The sequence below is a fragment of the Chiroxiphia lanceolata genome, chromosome 12 (assembly GCF_009829145.1).
Source record: "Chiroxiphia lanceolata isolate bChiLan1 chromosome 12, bChiLan1.pri, whole genome shotgun sequence".
Classification (NCBI taxonomy): Eukaryota; Metazoa; Chordata; class Aves; order Passeriformes; family Pipridae; genus Chiroxiphia; species Chiroxiphia lanceolata.
In genome coordinates, this window is record NC_045648.1 from 6,754,909 (window position 1) to 6,779,790 (window position 24,882).

At 43.0% G+C, this 24,882-nt stretch overlaps 1 protein-coding gene across 1 annotated transcript in view; it reads right to left on the bottom strand.

Annotated features, from left to right (window-relative positions):
* SV2B (synaptic vesicle glycoprotein 2B) overlaps nucleotides 1-24,882 on the bottom strand; it is a 60,508-nt gene that overhangs the window by 21,961 nt on the left and 13,665 nt on the right. Inside the window, 1 exon segment of the mRNA XM_032700437.1 lies at nucleotides 8,545-9,396. Within this exon segment, the coding sequence (XP_032556328.1) occupies nucleotides 8,545-9,028 (484 nt within the window). The 5' untranslated portion in view covers nucleotides 9,029-9,396.

Sequence of the window (24,882 nt, forward strand, 5' to 3'; positions counted from 1 at the left end):
TCAGGTATGATTGACCCTTTGGAGGGTCATTTCTCACCTTGAACCAAGTTTACCTTCTCTGGAGGCAAACGCCTGAAGGAGGACCTGTTTTGTCAAACACATCACTTGGGAAACAAGGCAACAATGAAATTTTTGCAATTCATTGTTTAAACAAAACAATCAATCTGGTGGCTAAAGTCTGCTCTATGCCACCCAACAAAAGGGCTAATGCAGAGAGTTACTTGGCAGCTGATTCTTTCTTTTGATTGCAAATGCCTGCACTTGATTTAAAATGCATTACTAAATTAAAAGCTATGCAGCAGAGATCCATTGCAGCATTTGAAGGACACTTGTCTCACACTGATCAGAAGTGGAAAAGTTCAGATTCTGGAATCTCCCTGTTCCATAGTAGGGTCACCTCTCTGAGTGGTTCTTTCTTTTCTATCCACACAATGCCTGTCAGGCAGTCAGGATTTTGTGTGTCAAAGGTAAAAAATCTGTTCTTGCCTATTAAAAGCCTTTGTACCAGAACTGTGGCACAGGATTTTGCCATCCCAATTGTACCTTCACAATGAGCACGTGGCTTTGTGAAACCAATGCTTGCTCTCCCTGCCCTACCCTCTGACCAGAGCTGTCCTTGTGAGGTGATCTGAAGGTGTGTAAAGGTTTCAGAAACTGATCTGAAGATACACACACATATGAAAGTATGGGATCACTATTTCTATTAATTTTGACCTTCACTTCATTCACTGAAGTGCAAATTACAATGGTGAGCCAAAGCAAAACCTGTTTTAGTCCAAAACCTTTCTGAAGGAAGAATCTTAATGCAATGCTGTATGGCTTAATGCTTTTACCACAGCCCCTGAGCTGCATTTAATGGAGCAGCTCTGATGGCAGCCAGCAGACAGAGGTGATGATGAGCCCTGTGTCTCCTCTCTGGTGCATCGCTGGCACCCATCTGACAGTGATTCCTGCCAGCACTGCCAGACCCTGATGAGGAAGAAAAAATGATCTGCCAAACTTAATTTTTTTAATTTTTATTTTTTTTTCCGGAGAAAATCCCTGGATGGCAGATGTTCATCCAAATCCTCTTAGTAAGAGAAAACATCCCAGGTCAGGAGGAGGTGGAGGAGATTGTTACTGTCTTCTAGCTGGTGGTTTATTGCAGCTGGATGCTGTGACTGGCACAGGCCAGGGTAAGAGTGGGCTTAGCACAGGATGTGGCAGTGCTTGAAACTCGACATCAAGAAGTGAAGTGAAGCTGCTTTTCTAGGTAAACCCCTGCAGACTCTGACTATGAGCCCAAACTTGTGATGGAAGGGAAGTTTACACCTCTGCAACACAGCATCCATCAAACAGTGAGCAGCATAAAACACAGCAGAGCTGTTAATGTCACAAGCTCATTCAGAGGATGTTGCTTTAATTAGTTATCATATATGATAAACCAACTAATGCATGATTGCCAAGAAATTTTAAAACCATGAAATCTGTAGTAAAGGAAACCTCAGGGACAACCAGGGACTGTCTGCTTGGCCAGGTTCTGAGGGGAGGGATCCTGGTTATGGAAATGTGTATTTCAGGGTTGAAACAAAATCAGAAGGACACTTCATTATAATGGAGAAGTCTTTTTTGGAGGGGAAGATTGCATGTTCTGGCCAAAATAATTAAAATTTTTGGAGCAGCTGCTACAAAACAGTCTGTGAGCTGATGGATCTCAGGACCCAAAGTGCAGAGCAATGTCTGCTTTGCAGATTGCTGTGTCCTGGAGTAACAAGAAGGTGGCAGGGACCCAAAGAGGAGCAGAATAGTTACTCATCCAGTCTCCTTGCAGGAGAGACAGTCTTCTGGAGAACACAGTGATGGTTGCTACCTCTGAGATAGACCCAGCTCATATCAAGGAAGGTCAAGTTTTAAGGAGAAGTAGTCCAAGAAAAGTGATCATGAAACTGTATTTCTTTTGCTGGGTTTCTTCTGTCCATCAAATATTCTACAGCACATTACAATGGTCTGCACCAGAATCTTGACTTCTAACCTCAACTTCAAACCATGCAGACCTACACTGTGCTAGGAGGGCTCAGCTTCCAGATTGACACATACAGTGCTTAGAGGAAATGGTAAAGGCAGCTCTGAATAATCCATTATTTACAGACTATTCCACGAGTGCTGGAGTATAATGAATGCCTGTGGGAAGGTCTGCAACAGCCTCCCTCCATAAAGTGGTGGAAAACCAAAGGGCTGAAACTCTAAGAATAAATTTTGGGTTATGACTCATCCAATGCTGAAGTTATAAGGAAAATATGTGACCACTGACTGGGCTTATTCCCAGTAGAAAAGAAGTAACATATTCAGCATTTTCACACTAAGAAATTTATTAGCCTTTACTGAAGTTGTGAGCTCCATGTTAGACAGGAATTGTGGATTTAAGATCTGAAGTTCTAGGAATATGTAAAGGAATATAATGCAGATATGGTAGACAGCTATGTGTCTGCTAAACTGTATTTTTGCTATTTCAATATAATTAAAAGTAGACTTGTAAGGGTTTCAGAAAGAAAACAAAAAATTCAAGGTTTACCTAAATCTCCATAACAAGCATGAATTTCTGTCATTGTTAGTTAATGGGATTAAAGTTCTTAAAGAAGAGGCACATCTGAAAATAATCCCTTTTAAGACAGGACAAAGACTTGGGGAATAAATAGAAAATTTTAGCAGAAAAAACCAAAAAGCTCAGTGAGAAGAATTAGTCCCAGAGTCCTTGGGGCTGCCAGGAAGGTGAGGAGGCTGCCTGGGTCCAAGTGCAGGGTTATTTCTGGTCTGCAGGGAGCCAGTAACCACAGGAAAGTGAAAGCTCCTACCTGCCTACAAATCCCAGACTACCACCAGTACAGCCTATGGGAAAAAAGAGGTTGTTGAAGAGGGAAGGCATTTGGACAACAGAAAATGATTAGGATCTTGTATATCTTGCAGTTCAAACTGTAATAAAACCAAAATCCAAACACTGTATTACTAGTGTAGAATCTGTTAGTGGTGAACCTTATGGACACAAACAGAATTTTGTGAGTCAGGTCTGGACAATTTGGGACATGGATGTCACAAGGCACAAGATCCAATTGTTGTAAGTAACTGAAAGAAAGGGATAAAGAAGTTGTAGTCCTAATTCTCTTGTGCCATAATGATGGCCAGCGTGTGCCAGAACAGGGGGTGGTCTCAGCAGAGGACAAGATGAGAGCTGAGTGACCTTTTTTCCCTTTCTTCCTGAAATTTCTAATGTGTTCTTCCTTGTAGGCTTATTAGTGCTTTCCCCATGAATGAACTTAACCCTGTAAATGGAAGTCAAATGAAAGGCTTGTCTCGTTACGCTTGCCTTGTAGATTAGTACAAGCAGCGGGACTTGTACAGCTGACGGCTCTGACACCGAGAAGTGAATCACCCATGGGAAAGGCAGCTTTCCATTCCCGGAGATCTGTGTGTGGATATTGGGCGAATCTGGCTGTTCAGGTGAATGGGATCCTGCACGTTGGAGCCAAAGGTGGATGGGTGAGCCCACGAGTTCCGTGATGCAGCACAGGCGGGGCGATGCACGCCCAGCGCTCCGCGCTGCCAGCAGGACGTGGGCGGCTGTTTACGCTCAGGCGGCTTCACAGTCTCCCCACGGGACTTGCCCATCACCACAATACTCGTGGGACCATCTGCTTCTCCCCACCCAACCCCTCTGCTGAAGCTAAGTTTTCAGCTGAGGAAGCCAAACAAATCCTTTGCTGTTCAACAAAAACCTGGAACTCGCCAGATGAAAACGGGGACAGCCATCTCCACATCAGACCTGTGCAAGGTGTGGGGTGTTCCCAAATCATAAAAACAAGGGGTTTTTTCCCCCTAATATGTCCCTACCACTATAGGTGATGATGCTCCTTGTCTGCAGGAGCATTTCTGCCCAAAAGCGAATTTGCAGGCAGAAATCCGTGCCCGATTCTCAGGATGTGGACATGGGCTGGTCTCATTGGGGTCTTTAGCTGGCTGCTGTGTTGGGGTTAATGGCTGTGGAGGAACAAAAGAGACAGCAACTAGCCATGGCAGAGCAAGGCAGCCATGGCTGGGCTTGTCTGTGCCTAGCCAGAGGAAAAAAAAAAGAAAAAGAAGTAGAGAAAAGCCATTGAGCTCTGCAGAGGGGATTAGGATTTACTGTCATATCAGGTGAATTCAGGTCAATGAGAAGCTGAGACCAGATTTTATCTCAGCTGATACTAAAACATCCTCTTCACACAACTAAAAGCAGGGATGTTGTTACACATCCTATTTAACCTGACTCACACAGACAAGCTTGAATTGCTACATAACTGCATAATTACTAATAGGATCTTCTTTCCTAGTTTTTTTAATCCAACATTGTGAGGTTAAGAGTCTGTAAGATGATATTCTCCTTAAAAAAATATTATTAAATCATAAAAAGGAATAGGGAGCTGTGTGCCTGGAAAAGCAATTTTATTCTCAGCCTTGGTGTGGCTGTTTTACAGTTATGGGCAAGGCCCTTAAAAATTTCCTCAGTTTACTGAGCTGTGAAATGACGATAACACAACTACAGCTCTGGGATCTGGGAGGGCTGATGATTTAACTCTGCCTCGAGTTTTTTATATGCAGGACGTGAAGAAGCTTAAAACATTACTATTTCACCATCTTTTATACTTGCTGTGTACTTACTGCTCTGTGCTTGCAAATATAATATTTAGTCCTCTGAGAGGTGATTTATAGCACTTGAAGATATATATTTATAAGAAGTTCCTCCAAATAATGATAGTGTGCCTTTCAACGAATAAGTAAATACAAATTTCATTACTCTTCTGATTATCCTTAGCAAATAAAAAAAATTATGTTTCTGACAGGCTGTATCATACTGACAAGGAATATTCTCTTTCAGTATAAATAAGAATTTAATTATTGTTCTGACTATTGCTGGTAAAGCTCAAGCAAAACAGATTTATCAAATGAATATGTAAAAATAATGTCGTTATATGTTACCAAAGTTATTCTTAACAACTAGTGTCAAAAGTTGATTAAATCAAAATGCTAAAATATATATAGTGTTGTTTCTTCTTTTTTTCTTGGTTTTTTTTTTTTTTAATGCCTTTGAAATCATCTTTAAAATAGCGTTTTTCATAACAGAAAAACTCCAAATATATGTTTTGTCCCACTAGGGATATTTAGGGTGAAAATCGCTGTTAATTTGCATCTGATGGTGAGATGTTTATTTTCAGAATAAAATGTAAACGTTTTCTAAGATGTGTCATATCCACTTCACACATTTCATGAAACACCGTGGGCATCTGTTTATTTGTAATTTTTGCATAATTTGGCCATAGTTTGCTTGATATTTTCCCATGGTTGCTTTCCAAGGGAGGAAAAATACGCAATATGCAGAGTGTTTAATTCAAAAATGTCCTTTTAACAGAAGCTGAACTTCACTAAATTGGTCTTTAGGAGGCATCTACTTTATCTCTCTTATTTGTCCCTTCCTGTTTCTGCTGGAGTTTGATTACTCACCTGACTTATTTCCCATTTTTTCCCTCCTGGCCTCTCTTGTTATGGCTGAGACCTTCTCGTGTGTTTAAATGTTAGCAGCTGCCTGGAAGCCTCTTAACTGCATCTGGGAAAACCTGGTTATGTTTCCTTAGCAAAAACGTAGTGAGATAAACGTGGTTGCTTGGGAATAAACACAAGCTTATCTGTAGGCTTTTATTGGTACGTGGGGACAAGGCAAGGGGCAGTAGCTCATGTGTAAATATCCCTGATTCCCTAAAACCCTGTGATAATTTGAGGGAAAGCTGTGCCTTCACTAATCACCCACCAGTTCATTCTGTGCAGACACACTCTTGCAGGACTGTCACCGCACATTAGGCAGATACTGAGGTGAAGAGCTCTTTGACTTGCTGCCAAGTCAACCCCTAAGTGTCACTGAACCCTGAGTTCTAGTGAGATCCACTTGCAATACCACAGACCATCGAGGGAATGGAATCACAGAGGGAGATGAGCATGTGTTGAAGGCTCTGAGCTTTGTGGGAGATACCTTTTTCCTAGTTCCAGGTGGATGGGTGCTGAAGCTAACCCAGGAAATATTTTGAGGAAGATTATGTTCTTGTCTCCAGCAACAGTGCTTCTCCAGCCTTTTCCTTCAAGAGCTGATATTTATCATGGCACAGCTGCTCAGAAAAGGGACAAAACCTTCTTGCAGGGGCAGTACTTGGGACGCTAGGCTGTGCTGGAGGCAGGTCTGCACTCACACTTCATGTCCCTGCACTGTTCTGCAGCCTGTCAAACCTCCAACACCCTCTATCCCCTGCTGCTGTCACCCTTTGTTTGGCAGAAAGCCCAGACCCAGAGATCTTTACTGTTCTCTTCTTATGCCCTCCAGCAGCCCTGCACCCACTCCAGCCTCACTTCTTAATGCCCTGGGCATTCATTACCCGTATCAGTGAACCTCTGTGCAATCTAAGGCCTTCTAAACCCCACTTAATTCATTTTCACAAAGAGTCATCTCACAAACCTCAGACCCAGCAGCAGAGAAATATCCAGCAGGCAAGAAAGTGTGTTTAACAAATAAGATGGAGTGAATCAGCGATCTGCCCCATGTACACCACCAGTCCATAACAACTGAGTGCTGCCATAAATATCCACTTTCCTCCCTGCTTCAATCTAAGATGAAACAACTCCTATTGTTTTTAGGAAAATTCTTTTTTCCCCCCTCATATTGAAGCCATCAAATAGTGTGAATACAAGTTTTGACAGCAGGTCCCCCAAACAAACAAGCTGAGAACAGGAAAAATTGTTCTGCAAAATCAGGTTCTCACAAGTTGTCTTCAAAGGTGGGCAGGAAAGGCAGCAAGAAGAGTTCTCTTCCCCTCATTAGCAGTCCCAGATTAGCTCAGTTAGTGCGCGGGAGGCTGGAGCTGGGATTGGATACAGACCCAAATGTCTCCTTATTTATTCAGAGCTTATCAGAACACCCTGAACTTTCAGCCTTGCAAATACGGAGCTGGAAAAAGCAGAACAAGCTCTCTGGGGAGATTTAGTGTTCATTTTTTACCTGTGGCTGGGCTAGAAATACTTCAAAGATAGGTTTTCTTGTGACATTTGAAGTTTTCTCATTCAGGTGCCTGCCAGAGCTTGAGCTCCACTAAGATAGATATTTATGGGGTCAGAGTTTCAGAAGATCTCAGCTTTCATAGAGTCACCAAAATAAACGACCTGCTTTTCAAAAAAGGTCTCATCACTGAAAAGACACCAAGCCTGGTGTCCCACAGGGAGCTGGTGAATTCCAAAGTCCCTTTGAAATCAGGATCCAATTGTGAGTGGTTTGCTTTTAGATCTCTGACCTGAGATATTTCGAGCTAGAATTTTTAAGTGGTTTGTGAAGCAAAAATAGTTATTAAACCCTTAAAGACTAAAACTAAGAACAAACCTAGCTAACTATAGCAAGAAACATCCTGATCCTCAAGTTCAAAGTAAAAGGAAGAAACAGAAACATGTCTATAACCTCAGAACACCAAGAGGAGAGGTCTATATAGGGAAAATTACCTATTGCCTCTGTCACATAAAATAATGCAAATAGAATTGAGTCAAGGGCTGGGGTCTGGTCCCAAATCTGCATTTACCTCACATCAGGCAGGGCTTCTGGCCCAGAATGTATGAGCAACAGGCCCTGATGATTCCCTGCAATCCCAGTAGATGTCCATTAAAACACACTCTATTCCTCCTAAAGCAGTTATTCCTACTTTACTTTCCTTCCAGATGGACTGTACTGTTGCGTGACTGGCTCTCACTATGGGCCATGCTGGATACTTTCCTGATTCTTGGAAATGTGGGAGGCTTTGCTGTCTTTGGCTTATGGAATTTGGCTTGCCTATTGTTCAAGGAAAATATTGTTCATCCAAACCTTTCCACCCAGTCTCATTCCCAATAACTAAGCCTTTGTATTTTGACCACAGGGAGATGTCAATAGTGATGCAAAAGGGATGTTGCCAGTAGCCTCAGCCTTTGATCCACATGCAGCACTTTAATTGAATTCCACAGACCTAAAAAGAAACCTCCATTGGCTACATCTGATCTAGGACATATGAACAAACTGCTCTGACTGGGAAGTTAGCAGGCAGAAGGAACTGACTGCACAGATGATTTGCCAGCTGGGACTTTGGGCTGAAGAAAAGGGAGACCTGTACTTTCTAAAAACTTTGATCTCTGAGTCACTAGATCCACCTTTAACTGTTCTTATTTGTCCTTGAACACCCCTCTGAGCTTTGCCCTGTGGACCTGCAGACTGGGAGTTGCCTTGCCCAGATCCAGCCCACAGTGACCAGCACTGGGCCCACAGCACATTCAGTACAATTCCACCGCTCTTGGGTAGCTGCCTTCTCAGCAGCACGAACCCCTCTTGAGTCAGATCCACCCAGGCATGACTATGCATGACATACACCACAAGAGGAGAATCATCAGAAGATCCTGAAATCAGCTGGTCCCTAGGAAAAGCTGTTCCAGCTGCTGTTTACTGCATTAGAAGAGCTGTTTGCCAGCGGCACTTACCTAACATCCCTTTGTTCGAACTGGACAAGCACATATCCTTCTCAGCACTGGGAAGAACAAATCCAACCACAAACACCTCCACCCCATCTGCCATCAGTGCCAACCCTAAAACAAAGAAGAGGGTCCACTGGAAGCGTCCGTGGCCACACTCCTCAATGATGTTCTCGTACTGGTGGGCAAGCTGCTCCTCGTCCTCCATCCTCTCAGCCATAAGGTCAGCACGGTCTCTGTACTCATCAGCCACGGCAGGAGCTCGCTTCTTCTGCTTCTCTTTAATGTCATCAGGGTGTGGGATCCCTTGGTACTCCCCTTCATAGACCTCATCATCCTCATCATGGCCTTCTGTAACATCACTCTGGGCATCTTCTTCTTGAGCGGGCTCATCCCCACCACGGTAGTAGCCATCATTGGGAGCATCATAGTTACCATCCTGGTACCTGTAGTCATCTGAGACTTGGTTTGTGTTTCTGTATCCATCATCCATTCTGAATGGAGATTTCTAAATGCTGTAGATGACAGTGTGTAGAGACTCTAAAATATGTACAGATTTGTGCAATTGCTGGTGTTGGTTACTCGAACATATCTTTTCTCTGTTCTTTGCACTGATGGGATACACAGCTTTACAGGCTCAGAAGGAGAATTACTGTATAAAGGTTCTCTTTGACAGAGTCTCACACAGCTTTTGATAATGCTTCACTTTTCAGCTGTCATTTGTGACTTGCTGGCTTTTGTGTTTCGGGTGACAAGAGCTGCTGTCTGGGGAACAGCAAGGGAACAGCAAATTGCACAGCCAGGGAATTAGGAGGACTTGACAGGTTTTTCCTGATTCATTGTGGTGGTGAAGGTCATGTCCTAAGAAAGAGGAAACAATAGCAATGAGACAGCAGTAAGCTTGCAAGCACACATTCACTGAGTTGAACGCCCAACATTTTGAATACATGCTTTTCCTTTGAAACAATATGGCAACAGAGGAATGTTTTTGCATCATCAAAACCCAAAGCCTCAGCAAAAAATTATCAATAAAATGTACCAAGTTCAATGGGAACATAAAGTAGAATGTAAAGTACCATGTGGTCCTAATTTCTGTTGTTCCTAGAAGTCCTGCCTCCCACATGTGGTCTTGGTTTCTACAGAGAGTAGAACAGCACTGGGCTGAATTGCTGGAACAGACCTCTCAGGTTGCTAAATATGTTTCTATCCATCTACTCAGAATACAGTCATCCCTGTTCCCTACAACTACCTAACATCATAATGAGACAAAATATGATCTCGGTTTTCTTCTTCATCCAGATCCCAAAATTAATTTTATTTATTGGCTTCTTTTTTCCCCTAGTGTCTCTCCATCTGTATGACAGATGTAGAACTAGCATGCAGTGTCTGCCAAGATAAAGTCACCAAAAGTGACACCAAGCTCTGTTCTTCCCATATCTAACCATCAACAGGGGATGATTTTCACAGAGAGCAGAAAACAAAGCTAATACTGAGTCACTGCTCTCTGCAGGGAGAAGCAAGGGAAGCCAAGACACATCTAAACACATACTCATTTTGGACACCTGATTTCCATTATTATTCAAGTGTTTTCCAGCCAGCTGGCTCTCCAGTGTTCCCCTGCATTTGTTGCCACACACAGCTGTAGACACGGAGTTTGAAAGGGGACGCATGTGGGAAACAGAGTGGAGTCATGCTAGAGGAGCCAGCACAGCGTAGGCATGCACAGAACGTGGACTCTGCTTTAAGCTTTGAGCTGCTTGCCTAAATAAAGTGTAAATGAGCTATGGATTGACATGGGCAGGCACCATATGTGGGTGGTGTTACCTACACAGTCAGTTGACCTATAGAAGCGCACACAAACGCACGCACTGTAAATAACAGTGCTATATGCAGCTAAAATGACTTCAGAAGAGAAATTCAGTAGCACTTTCACAAAATGCTAAGAAGGGCATCGCTCCTGCTGCAAATGCTGTGATTTTCTGGCAGCCCAAGTGCTCAGAGTAAGAAAGGAGCAGAGGCTTGACTTCTCTGCGTGGATTAATGGCCATGCCTTGCCTGTGCTGTTCATGGGAGATGCTCCAAGAAGCTTCATAAAAGCTTCCTCTGCACTTCTGTTTATCTGCCTTTATATTTATGGCACTTAATTACAACATGGCCTCTGCAGACCCTGCCAGAGCATCTTCCTTTTCTCTGCCCCTCTGCTATGTTACTGCATTCAATTTGTCTCCTCTTCCCTTTCTTTATGCTGAATCACACCATACATTTTGCATGAAGTGAAAAAGGCAGTGGGGCACTCTTCCAGGGCTCAAAAAGATCCCAAAGGCATTATGATTATGTTATAAAGATCAGGAGTCTACAGTGCAAGCAGCAGTAAAGAGAAGTATTTGCATTGGCAATGGAGGTATTAATGCGCAGGGGAGCTAATACATCTGAGAGCCATCAGAAACAATTAAGTGAGTTCTACAGCTCTTGTTTCAATGCTGAACTGTCACCTCAAATGGTTAAATAATCCAAAAGTACTTTTGAGTCTCAGAACCTCCAAGTCTTGAAGTTCAGCTTTCTTGATTTCACAAAGACTTGCGTCATGACTGAACATCACGTTCTCCAAGACAGTCAAATGTAGTTCCACAGAGACATATTTTCTTTTGAAAAGTAGGGGAAGGAGCCTTTTATTTGGGAAAAAAAAAAAAAAGAAAAAAAAAAGAAAAAAGAACAATATGTGCTAAGGAACATTAGGCCTTAGTTTGGAAGCCTTTAAATATCATCTGCTGGCAGGTTATGCTTCAAAGTGACCTCCAGTGTTGGAGCATGTGACCTCACTGTATTTGTCCCTTTCTGGTTGCTACAGAACTAGATCGAAAACTCATCTTAGGAAATGAAGCAATAATAACACTACTGACCAATAACAGAACTGATCAGATTCAGTCTTCACAAACCCTACCCCTCACCTTACACCTGCTTTCCCAGAAGGTAAAAATACGTTCTTAAGGACCAAGCACTAGAAATCTTTTTTTTTTATTCTATTAAAAAGCTGCTGAGGCTGGAAGTTGAGCTCTTTGCTTCCCACAACAGCAGGACCAAAGATCACAAACTTAGAAAAAACCTACTGAAGCATCTGTGCTCTTTCACTGACACACAAAGATTGGTATTTACCGAATGGAATCACTTACATCTTGGGCAGCCTAAGAAATAATGACATGAGCTGATGAGCCTCATAGACCAGTGACAACCACCTGTGTGGGTAAGAACATGTAATTCAGAGAAAAGACTGTGGTAAATAATAATCACTGGGTTCCCATTCAGTTTGTAGGATGGATATTTTCTAGGATCACCCTAGGAGAAGGGGCATTGCCCAAGGCAGGCTGGAACTTCAGACTTTCGAACACTACACTTTCATACTTCACACCACTTGTTTCCTTTCGTTGCCACATATGCACAGGCTGATTCACTCTAGACCTGATTCTTTAACACCCTTTCACTCAAGCTGAGCTTCGCTCACTCACATTAACAGCCCCATTTAGCATTTAGATGCAAAATCATGATGTGTCTTAGAGATGGCAGGCTTGGATTGCTATAATTACCCTTCACAGTGATGCATGAGAGCTTGAGACAAATATACACACCCCACTAAGCATATTGTAGCAGGGTGGGTGTCAGTCTCTTCTCCCAGATAACAAGCAATAGGACAAGAGGAAATGGCCCATGTCGAGCCAGGGAAGGTTCAGACTGGATATTAGGAAAAAATTCTTTACCAAAAGGGTTGTCAAGAACAGGTTGCCCAGGGCAGTGGTGGAGTCACCAGCCCTAAGGGACTTAGATGTGTGGATGTGGTGCTTTGGGATGTGGTTTAGTTGTGGGCTTGGCAGTGCTGGCTTAATGGTTGGACTCGACTCCCTTAGAGGTCTTTTCCAACCTAAATGATTCTATTACAACCTTGGGCAATTTTAAACTGACAGTTTCTGAGACATGCAAGTGAGGTTTTAACACACAACAAATGTCAGGCTCCATAAGGCAGAGTCTGCAGGGGAGGGAAGGCAGAGGCAGGAAAGCCTCATTCTGGGTGTCTCCGAAGCAGCCATTAAACTGAGCATTGGACACAAAACCCTGGAATACATGGGAATTTAGTTTCTTTCCTCATTTGTAATTCTCCACAGCACAGTATTTATTTCTCAATACATTACACTGCTTTTTCTTCCCCTTATTTTGCACTGTAGCTTTTTCTCTGTATTGTGCTTCACATTTACCTCAACCTTATTTCCCTACTGAACAGTCCATTGCATCAGTTATCATGGTGCTACAAGCATCCTTCACTTAGTCCTGCATCTTGCACACTCTAATTTATTTAACAGCAGCTCTTTAAAACACACTATCCACCATGCAGTTTTCTTGCACTCCTTCTCTCTTTAGTCAGCTCAGATGTTGCATACTTAGCCAGGAATTCAGTCATTTGAGATGTGCGACTTAAAATAGTAACCTAAAGTCTTAGATATCCTCATAACAGAAACAGTATCTACTCTAGGAAAAGGGACGTTTTAAGAAAAGCAGCTTAACACCTGCATTTGCCTCTGTGAGAGAGCACATAAGGTAGGTCTGGCATGCTGAGGTGATAAACTGGGGGCGGGAGGGCAGCAGAGCTTGGAGGGGACGAAGAGAAGGGTGAGTATGTGGTACCTGGCACTAAATGAAGAGAGCCCAGGGCTTGTCAGAGAGGTGAGCTCTAGCAGAGAATAGACATCATGGCAAATCAGTGAGCAGGGCAGATGCAGAGTGGGGATTTCTTGTGAAATATTGAACCTTGGGGCACGGTGAAGTTTCTGGAAAAGTAAAGAGAGTGAGATCGTTGCTTTGTGGGAACATGATCTGAAAGGAACAGTGGCTGCACACACAAGATAGGTGTGCAGGGGGGAGAGAGCCAAGGCTGGGAGCTGCTGTCCAGGTCCTTTCTCTTTGCCTTTGCATGCTCAGAAAGGGAACACTCTCAATATCAACAGCTGAGGGGAGAGGTTATTTGAACACTGTGGAGAAGGAGCAGTACAGGGACACACTATAAAAATGCTTTCACGGGATCTTTAGCATTCACCAGAATAATCCCTGTAAAACAGATGGCAGAGCAGTTTAATATTCTGCCTGAAGGACAACTCCTCTTGCAAAACATCCTCACCCTCAGAGCTGCTTTCTGCTGACAGCAATGTGAAGATGCCCAGATCCTACAGTGACCATAAGGACACTGCAGTCACAAAGCTAACTGTAAAAAAATTCCTGAGAAGAAATGTCCCTCACTAAAAGGAGAAAGAAAATGGTGTAGATGGGTTTCTGTGAAGTTCCAATCTCAGATTCTTATCTAGAATGTAATTAATGGATCCATTCGTACACGCGAAGTGCCAGATTTTTGAGGTGCCTCACAAATCACAGCTCCCAGGGGAGATCATCCTGGATTTCGGGCACCCAGCAATTACACCAATATTATCAGGTTGAGAACTGTAGCAGTGACTGATGACTGTGTTGCAGGCTGAGCATCCTCAGCTCTGTCCCTTGTGTTCTTGGCATCTCTGTGTCCCTCAGGACTGTACATCAGGACAGCACAGCTATACCCTGCTGGAAATTGCAGGTCTGTTGCTGAAATCCCTTGCAGCTGTGGCTGTATCAATAGATGGCAATTTGTGCCCCCAAAACCTTAAATAAATCAGAAATTGGGGAAAAGTGGTCTAGAGTCTTTGTCAGGTTTTCACTGAACTCTTGCAGTCTAGCTTTCCCCCCCTGTGCCTCGCCCCTAAGAAAACTGCTATTTTCCCTCAGGAGAATTTTGAAACTTTCCCTCTTTTCAACCAGTATAAATAATAATAATGTTTTAAAAATCTAAAAAATTAGCCTGCAATCCCACAATTCACAAAAAATAATACTTCAGATAAGATCCATTGGAAATGTTTAATCTTAAACTGTACAAGGGTGCCCTTTTCATTGGCACAAAAAGAAAAGAAAAGCAGGTGCATGGAGAGTTGTTTCAAGCTGAAACCAAATATTTCACTTAAGAAATGCCATAGTGTCAGCTGCTTGATCCATTTTTTATTAGAAACCTTAGTTGAAACTGATATTTTCCCCTTACATAATTCAGGTTTTAAAAACCAGCATTTTCTTATCAACAAAAACTGTACAAGGAACTCTGATTTAGCTCTCATGGATGTAAAATTATGAGGTGCATCTTTAAGAAGGCAATATAGAGAAGTATAATATAGGAAAAGTAATCCTGCTATTTATATGCATAGGACTAAAAGTATCTGACCTCTGTAAGGCAGAAAAGGGCTTTTCTTCCACTGGGTTCTGATTTCTTTTTTTTTTTTCTTTTCTAACATTAAAATTGCTGCAGCAGCCACACAATTCAACATCCAGAAGAGAGCTGAGCAGTATCATCATTTTCCTGGACAGATGGCAACGCTGGGTTCTTGGCAAGAATCCTGCAGAGGGAAAAGCAGCAGGCTCTGAAGAGAATTTATATGTGAGGAAAATTAGAAAAAGGAAATGAGGGGGCTTCAAATGCAGAGAGGTAGTAACCAAGTAAAATCAGAAGTCAAGGAGCAAGAACAGGGATTAATGGTCCAAACTGTGCTCTGAATAAATGAAGAAATAGCCAGGGAAAGATGGAAGCTCTGACATATTATTGATCCAAAAAATGTGGAAAAAAGATGACAGTTACCACTTTGTAATGACAGTAGCTCTTGCCTTCATATGCAAGGATTATAAAAGTATCCTGTGCCATCTCTGTTAGAGCTCAGCCCTAGGCCTGATTAATTCTTGCTCGAATTTTTGCATCTCTCTTTCACTGCCAAAATAACAGGGAGAAAAGTTTCAGAACACAGGACTTCAAGACACTTTTGGAAAAAGTTGGCTGTGGAGGACATCACTGATTCAAAAAAAACCCCAAAAACCCCCCAAACCAACAAAAAACTAAACCAAACCCAAAACAATTATTAACTGTTATTTGAGGGGGTGACTGTAACAAAATAGGTCACATCTCTTGCAGGTTCTCAGCAGTCACTTTCCTTACTTTGCCTTTCCATCAGCTATCCTAATCAGATGGTGGTGACGAGCAGTGAGTCCCTGGGGAATTTCCAGTAGGATGTTCTCAGATCTGAACGCTGGCCAGTGAATCAGTGTGATTTAATCAGCTGAAAACTTCGTGTTTTTTTTTTTTTTTAAACACAGGTCAGCCCTTGGGATGCAAGTTTATACATGATTTTAGACAGGTAAGGGAGCACTATATACATCACTAGGAAAAAGTTGCCATCTGACTTCTCTCCCATATCATAAGATTGGAAGGAAAATTTATCCTTGCAATTAATGTCCAAAAGCAACCATGGTCATCAAGCATTCTTGAGAGAGGACTATATCACAGTTGCAGTTGAAAACCCCTAGCAGCTGGAGGAATATCAGCCCCAGATATAATTTCTGAGGACTCTTTTCTGCTCTTGTTCAAAAAATCAAGGCAGATATCTGAGATTTCTAGTTCTCTTAATCAGTGACATGGTAACTGGAAGCAAAAAGGAGCTACTTTGCCATCAAAGACATCAAGATTACATGTGAGGGCATGTCAATATATGTTTTTCAGGTATAAAGTTATGTTAATGGCTACAACAATCAACTGTATCTGCAAACACTTACAGGAGGGTAACTGGGTCTGGGCAACAAGAGATTTAAAAATTAAAGTCTATAGCAGAGCCTACCTTAAAAAGAGCTTGCTTTGAACTCTGGATAAAGAGCTGTCTTTTGTTGTAGCTTCAGAGGGGAGCACTGTATTAAGTGAAGACTGAGGATAAAAACTAGTTTCTCCTGAGACTTATTCTATTATTAAGAAATTATTTGATAGATATGTAACACAGGTTCAAAAACTCTCCATGGAGCTTATTAAGCAAGCTATCTGTGCTACAGATTCTGTAAAGAAGAGCAAGATATTTGAAAGTCATTGACTTGAAATCATCTGGTTTAAAGAACCGACTTTCAGCAGTACAGATGGCACCTACTGGTTGCTCTCCTGCAGCACAGGTAGGACACACAGGGTAAAAAGTCCTCTGTTCAGTGTGAAAAGCATTGATTTGCTCCAAGATGCTGCCAGGGTCTCTAGGACAGGACTCCTTTATTCACTTTTCCCATGCTGTAGATTGGAAGAAGATTGGTGCTGATGCAGCCCTGGTATGTTAAGAAATGCAGGGAAACCAGAGCTGGAGCAATTTAGTGTGTTACCAGTTGATCTGATCAATTATTTATCAGAGAAAGCATTTTAGTTCAAAATTCTGTGCTACAGAATCTATTGAACTGAAGTTGTCTTACAGTTCCTGGATAACCTCTATTGATCTGTGGTTAGTTTTACACATTTCTGGGCAGGTGCACTCTGTGTATGTTTGTTCCACCAGGGTAAAATACCCACTGTGTAATTTGGCCCCAGAGTCCTGCATTACTTTGCTACACAACACACTCTTCTGTGAAGAGAAACTATCACGTTTGAAGATGAAGCATTTACAATAGCTCCTGAATTTGGCAGCAGAGACAGATGAGGTATGAACAGGAATAATTCAGTCATTTGATTGAACTGTCCTGATTTATCTTGAGTAAGAATCTGGCTGCACTGCTCCAAGGCCATTACATTTTTTCATACTAACCCATCCCACTGGGGGAGATTTCTGCTTTCCAGCACGTTGGACACTGAAATGCCATTGCCTTATGTGGTGGTGACTGTCACAGCCAAGTGGCTGTGGGCTGAATTCAACTTGTAATCCACTATATTATGATATGAACTAAAGGACAGAAAGTCCTCCAGACTGTTAGAGGGAGATTATATCTTTAAGTGTGATACTCTGTTGATGCAGATGCTTTAAAGGTCGTATCTAAGTATGTGCTGCAGCAAGCTGCCTCAGATAGCAGATGAAACAAGGAACAAGCATCACTGAAGCAGAGTACACAGCTTTTCTGAAGTCAGGGACACAGACTAGCAAGCTGGGGTGTTGTGAGAAAGATATAGAGAGGAATGTTCAACAGTAGGAGTTGGAAAGCAATGGCTTAGCAACACAAAGCTATATATGGAGGGACAGACTACACATTGGGATTCCAGAGAAAGGCCATAAAAGGTCAATTTGACAAGCTGAATATGGATAATGAGTTGAGACAGATGGTGTAAGAGTATGGTAGCTAATAAATAATGAACAAACTTGCTTCAAGGAGCAAATGCAGGGAGAAATCACAGCTGAGAGCTTAGTCAGAAGGGAGGTGGTGAAGGGGAAAAGAATAAAACCACAGAGGATGGGGGAGAATCACAGCAGGAGGACTGGTGGGAAAGCAATGTCTAGTTTTAAGTTGCTAGAGTTTTGTGGAGTTGATAATTTACCCAATGGAAACTAGAAATGCACATGCTTGAACCGGAATTTGCCCATCCTATTGAGATTAAGAATCTTCTAGCTGAGAAAATACTCATAGTCTCTAAAGTTCTTCTAAATATCTATTTCCTCTTCTCCTCCTCTCTCATTATCATGGTACGTAAGCAGCCTACAGCACTCACAGCTCCCATGAAAGGCTGGGAAAAGTTCTCAGGTTTGCACATCATGACTTGAGGCAGAGAGGGACTGTAATTTAATCTGAGAACTGAAAAGGAAATGCTGTGTGTTGTGTCCCATTCTCCAAGGGCAACTGTGGACCAGCCAGCTAAGGCTTTACTCCAACCTTCACACCCAGCTATCCTTGACATGATGACCAAAATAAATGGGAGCTTTGCTGCCCCACAAATCTTCTCCTTTATGTGAAGATGAGTCACAAACCCCAACCTGGATACCAAGTAATACTCGGAGGTATCCCAGCGCAGATATAAATCAAGGAGTTTTCCCAAGATTACCTGGGGGAGTAATATCAGTGCCAAATATCCAGCACATGTTTCTGTTATGTCCTTGCCTTTTTAAATATCACAGCAAGCCAGAATCTTTGAGACTTTAGTGTTTATTAATAAATCAACCTCTCTATGAGGATTGCACCTGGCAGCGTAAACCAATAGGTAATTTGGTGTTGATTCAGAAACAATGGTGCCCTGGTGCCTTTAATGAATTTGAGCATTTCTACATGTCTTTGCCCTTGGACAGCTTATTAGGTTTAACCTTACTGGGCTTGGAAGACCTGACAAGCTCCCAGAGAAGACTGTAAGCAATAACCTTGGAAATAAACTGCCTGCAATTCAGCAGATTCTGCCTGTGTCAGACAGCAAACATCCCTTATTAACTGTAAACTGCTTAGCTTGTTGGCAAAGATGTGCCTCTGGCTACAAACGGGACTTTTATTTCATCACACTTGCAACCTGAGTTATTAAATAATGAGCCACTTAATTAACTAATTCATTAATACATGCCTGTGATGAATAGATTTGCTCTAGTGATGGAGTCATGAAAACAGACACAGCCCTGAGTGATTTCTAAGTACTGCTTTCTTTCAGAAGGGATTTTATTTGTGTAAGTATCTTAATTAAATACCTAAGTCCTCCTCCTGTCTCTACCTAACAGAACAGCATTGGGGCCTGCTGTGTCTGTTTTCTCCCCTCACTCCCTGCTCTTGTCCTTCTCTCCTTTCTGCCTTGCTGAAGCCTGAAGTTTCCCCTTTCCTTTGGATCCATGCAGTCAAAGTGTCTTCATTGTGCTGTGCCACAAAATGACCCTATGCCCAGCGTTACCACAGTGCTGTGGCCAGGATATCTCATCATTTCTGATCTCAGACGGGAAGTGACTGTAGTGCTTCAGGTACTGAAAAGCATCATCAGTTATTGTCCATGATCACCTTCCCATTGCTTGGGACAGAAGGACAAATCATTTACTGCACCTCACAGCAGTCCTGGCAGGGTTTGTCTCCTGTTTTCCAGCATGAGATCAGTGTGTTAACAGAGAGCTCTAGCAGAGACGTTTCCACAGGCTGAGAGATCTCCCTGCCGGAAACCGCTCCTGCTATCAGGAACAACTCTTTCCCAGCCCAGGATGATCAGTCTCTTGAGAGAGTTGCTTGCCAGCTCCAGTGAAGTGTACGAATGCACTGGTCATGCCAGAATTCTTGCTCGTTGCAAGAAATCCCCCATAGCCTGTCATGGACACAGCCAACCTTATGCTTCCATCATGCTCTTTAATAGGTTTGATCCCTGTGTTTCCCTTTGGGGCTGCCCAAACATCATGCCTGAGGAAGACAGTTATTATTGTGCTGAGATTGAGATCAAATAAGAGGGGTGGTTCTCAAGCTAAATCCAGCCTCTTTCTTTTCTGCATAAGCCCTCCAGCACAATTGTTTTGTGGCCTCAAGAGCTTGCAAAATTGCAGATGTGCTGTTTATTATGCACCTTGCCTGTGGAGAAATACAACTGAAAGCAGAAGCAAATTTAAAGAGACGTTCACTCTGAGACACCTTTCAAGGTTAAGTAGCAGGGAAAGTACTGGCAATTGCTTTTGCTTCATTCATGTTCATAGCCTTTTGATTAGTTTGACCTCTTTTTTTAAAATGTGAAATACTACTGAGGAGACCTGAACCTTGTAGCAACCATGATCATTCAACAGATTCCATTACCTAGTTATCAAATTCACTATGTGCCCCACATATATCACTGCAGTACAAAAAAAAACATACCCACAAAGTGATGTCTTATTCTGTAAGAAGGCAATTTGCAAAGTCTGTCTTAGCTGGGAGGCTGTATCTTGAGTGTCTCAGATTCTCAGATCTTTGAAGAACCTGCTTTTGAAACCAGCATCTTGAAGAAAATCTTAAAAATAAATTTCCTTTTTTTTTCATTGACTAAATGCACAAACTAAAATTGCCATAAGGCCTGGAATATATTGGCACAGACTTAACAGCAACATAAGACCTTGCATATAGCAAGTCTACATTTATACTTGTGTTTTATACTCATGAAGGGTTTTGACTCAAAAGAGCCCTTGGCAGGTTTTTTCGCACTTGCAAAGAGGAGCGTGGCTAATTTGAGCACATGTAATGGACCCCCTAATATTATGGGAAGTTGGATTACATGGCAGTGTTTTTTCCTAAGCATCCCACATTCCTTTCTTGTTCCTGCTAGAGTCTTTAGGATAGCTCTTTGCAAGAGCACCTCATTTACACAGAGCTTTAAGCTTGGGCAGTATCTTGACAACCCAAAGTCATGTGGTTTTCAGCTGTGCCACAGCTGAAAACCATCTCTTGAAATGATGTTCATACCTCTGTTGAATAGGGAAAGAAAGGAGGAAACCAATGAAACAAGGAGCAGATACTGCAGAAGCCAAAGAATGAGAGAAAGCAATAGCAGAGCACGAGATACAGGAAAGGAGGCAGGACAAGGCAGGGGGTAGTGAAGGTCAAAAAGGAAGGGAGAGGAAAAGGCATAGCAGTAGCTGGAGTACAGAGTCTTGGAAACTAATGTTGCCTTGAGCCAGTAAAAGGAAGAAAAACAAAAAAACCAGTTAGGCTTTCCACTTCATAGCACTGAGAAGGCTCTGAATTTCCTTCCCAAACAGCATAATAAATAAGTGTGTTCAGGCTGGACATTAATGATGAAAAAGCTTCATCTCCCCAAATTAATAGCCATAATACATCATCAGGCTATGGCACTATAGCTCGTGTGTACGCAGAGCGAAAATCCTCAGAATCACCTGTCGAGGCAGAAGAAGGATTTAGCTGTTATTTATTGCTCAGTGTGACTCATGCTTGTGGGCAGGGGCGCGACAGTACAGATGGGAGTTAAAGTCAGATTGCCGTCAGGGTAATGTATGCCAGGAGAGTTGAATTCAGGCAACTTCTGCTTATGTTTTACCTGGAATTCTTCTGTAAAATATGAAAAGGGTAAAAAAAACCCAACAAACCCACACTGCCTGTGCAGACATGAGTTAGGACTCAGACAGGTTTGGTTAGAGGAAAGACGGTTTAGCATCTTGGGCAACATCAAGAACTCTGTGCAGATTTCTGTAATGCCACAAATGGCTTGATTAACCCTAGACAAGACATTTAGTTACTCTTAGGAGGAGTTGTCTGCAAAATACCTGTAATAACTTGTTTTCTCTACCTCTCAGAGACTGTGTAGGGAAACTGAAAAGGGAATCTTGTAACCACTGATGGAGAGCTCAGAATTTCACCTTTCTGGACATCAGATTGTCCTTGCCAAGACCACTGTGATCTTGAAATTATCCTGGCAAGGACAGAGTCTCCTGTGAATGACCTCCGATGTGCTGTTTCTAATCAAAATCAATAATACTTCCATCTTGTTTCATAGTTCTCCTCCTGTTCCTCTTATTTCAGCTCTAGCCAAAGATGTGTTAAGGACACTAATAGTCATCAGACTTCCTAAAACTGAGAAGGCAACAGAGAGAGATCTTGAAATTCTAGGATCCCTATGCAAAGGAGATGCTCTGGCATTTAGAAGGGGAGGACAGGTATATTTTGACCTGTCCTCACTGTCCCTGGTCTAAGTGTGCTCCTTTCTGCAGATACTGAAATGAGGGGAATCCCTCTACCTGCTCCCAAAGCCCAACCTCTTTGACCCAGCTCAAGCCTGCCAAACGGACTGTACAGCAGAAATTCCAGCTGTCATCTCCCTGGAAGTGAGTCTGATAGAGGAATACGGCTTTTAGTAAAATTTAAACAGTAAGGAACTTCATCATCTTCCTTCCTGCCGAGAGTCTCGGACCTGCCTCATGTACATGTTGACTGGCCTCCACTTCTCCCGAGCCTGCTTGCAAAATGTTATTTGGTACCGGGACACCCTCTCCCTCTCATGCCTCTCCACACCTCAGCTGGAACACAGCTCTTCTTGTCAGCAGGACTACTGAGGGATATTGGTGGGCAGCTGCACGTGGCCCCTTCTGAGGATTTCATCTGTCTGCATGTTATTACCCAGCTTCCAGTCCACACGCTGAGATCAGACCTCGCCAAGCTCCTTCAGGGACATTTTGACTGTCATTTTGATAGCCTTGAACTTCAGGAGAGCTGCAGTGCCAGGCAGAATGGGCCTCAAAGAGCATGGAAATCTATCCTTGAAATGCATGCTAGGGACTGGCTGCCAGGATTCAGGCTTCAAGTGCCCCCCGCTATTGCTGGCTCTGCCCACAGCACTGTCCCTCCACCTGGCTTCCGATGAGCAGATGTGTGGGATCAGAAAGCGTGGGATTTCCTCTAGCTCCTGCTTTCCCCAGGACTCACAGGGGAACTTGGCAGTGTCTGCAGCCCAGTGCAGCCTGAAATGTGTTGTTCACACGTAACTCCTACTGGTGATGCCTTTCCTCCCCACCAAGCTGCAGAGATCACGTCCTGCGTGCTGGCACAGGGCTCTGTTTTCATTCCTCCCTGCAACCCCAAGTCAGCTGGCAACTCTCCTGCGAGATGCCTTGTCAGGACTGGGTGAAGTCACCCACCGGCAGATCGCTCTGGTGGCCAAGTGGGTGCCAGATCAGCACCTCAGTCCCATGTTGGGTGGAAGGGAATGCACGATGAGGCAGCAGGCTTCGAAGGGGTCTCCACTAAGTATCTGCCTTCCTCACCCTCTGTGTGGGCTCTGTTCCTAAGCATGTTTTGGGACATGGAAACTATCTCTTGTTATGGGGACGAAAAGAAAAACAAATCAGTCTCTGTCCTAAAAATGTAAATGAGATGGGCTTGCAGTTCCATATATAGGAGACAAAGGGACATTAAGGGAATTTGAAAGGGAAGAGATAGAAATCTTGCACAAGGAAATCTTTACCTACACACTAACCTGTGGGACTCCTGGTAATAAAAGGTAAGGCCTTAATATCATTAAAAGCAGGGATTGGATGTATTTAAGGGAGAGGAGAACATGAGTTTCACTTGAGTTTCTACAACCTTTTATTTCTACTGGGAGAAATAAGTTCTTCTTCAAGACATCATGAGAGCTTCACTCTGGTGTAGGCTGTTCTGTAACCATCCACCAAGATGTTTTCTTGGATGCATTTGCTGATGCTAACTGTTAGAGAGGGGATCCCAAGCTAGAGGATTCCCTGGGCTATAGAATGGCTTTCCCTTAACCAGCTACACTGGGACTACTGACACAGAAATGACACCAGAAGACAGTGATATCACAGCAAATGGCTTCTGATCCCCAGGGGGAAGGGAGAAGCACAGCCTATCGGACACGGAGTAAATTTAGGATAAAATACATTCAAGACTTTTGCTGGAAGCAGGAATCCTGCATGATACATGGGAGAAGGCAGGAAGAAATGGAGTGTGAGAGCAGGTGTCCTCTAGATCGTGAGCCTGGGGGGATTAGCCGGCAAATTTCAAGAGGATAACAAATACTTCAAGGCAGATCATGCTAGTGTCTCTTCAGGGGAAAGAGGATAAAATATCCCAGGTGAAGAAAGTGGCAAGAAGGAGGTGATGATCAAAAGTTATTTATCAAAGTGTAACATCACACTTCTTTGACAGGGAGGCAGGGAATGGCCAGCAGATAGTAGGTGGATATCAAGCCTTTCAGCTAACCCAGGCTGGATAGCCAAAAAGCTGCTTTTTGATGGCATTTTAGTGATGACGTAAAATGTGCTGGTGGCTGTAAAATCTTTCTGGTTACCCAGGAATAAGCAGCCAGACCACTGAAGCCCACGGTGCCAGGCCTGCAGGAACAGATCCTGTCACTGCAAGCCAGGCAGAAGGGAGAAGAGATGACCATTTCCCCTCTTGCTTGCATGAGATCCCTGGAGCAAGTGATGATAGAAGAGGAATATGGACCTCTGATTAGCGTATCAATTTTGAACATTTTGTATAGGAAGTCCTTCCTCTGCAACAGAATTTTCATAAGGTTCTGTGTGACTGCTGTCTCTGCCTCTATTTCCCATTTTGAGAATGGGATTGAATGCTTTCTACATTCCAGATGTGCTGTGAGATGCTTGGGAACAGGGGTAGACAATGTTGTATTTCAGCTGGATAAGGGGAGACAAAATGCTGTTGCTTGGGAAAACTGGTGTGTTTGTGCTGTAGAGGAGGTTGGTTTTCAAGGCCGTAGAGTTGGTGCTTTGCCTGAACACTAAACACACTCATCAGCTTTCTGCAGTGAGGCACAGATATGAGGAATCCAGGCAATGAATATGGAACGAGGACAGCTCCAAGTCCCTATAGTTCCACAAACCACAGAAAATCACCAGCTGATCTAGTGATGGGCACAAAGCTGAGAGCTAAAGGCATTGACGTGCCTGTTATGATTTAAGCTCAGTGCTGGAAGAGGGCCAAGCACCACCTGCCTCTATTCCACAGTAAATGGGTTTGCTACTGTGATTGGGATGAGGTGGGTTTAAAACTGGTCTGTGAAAAGGATCTTTTATTTCCAAATTAAACATGTTTCTCTATTCCCTA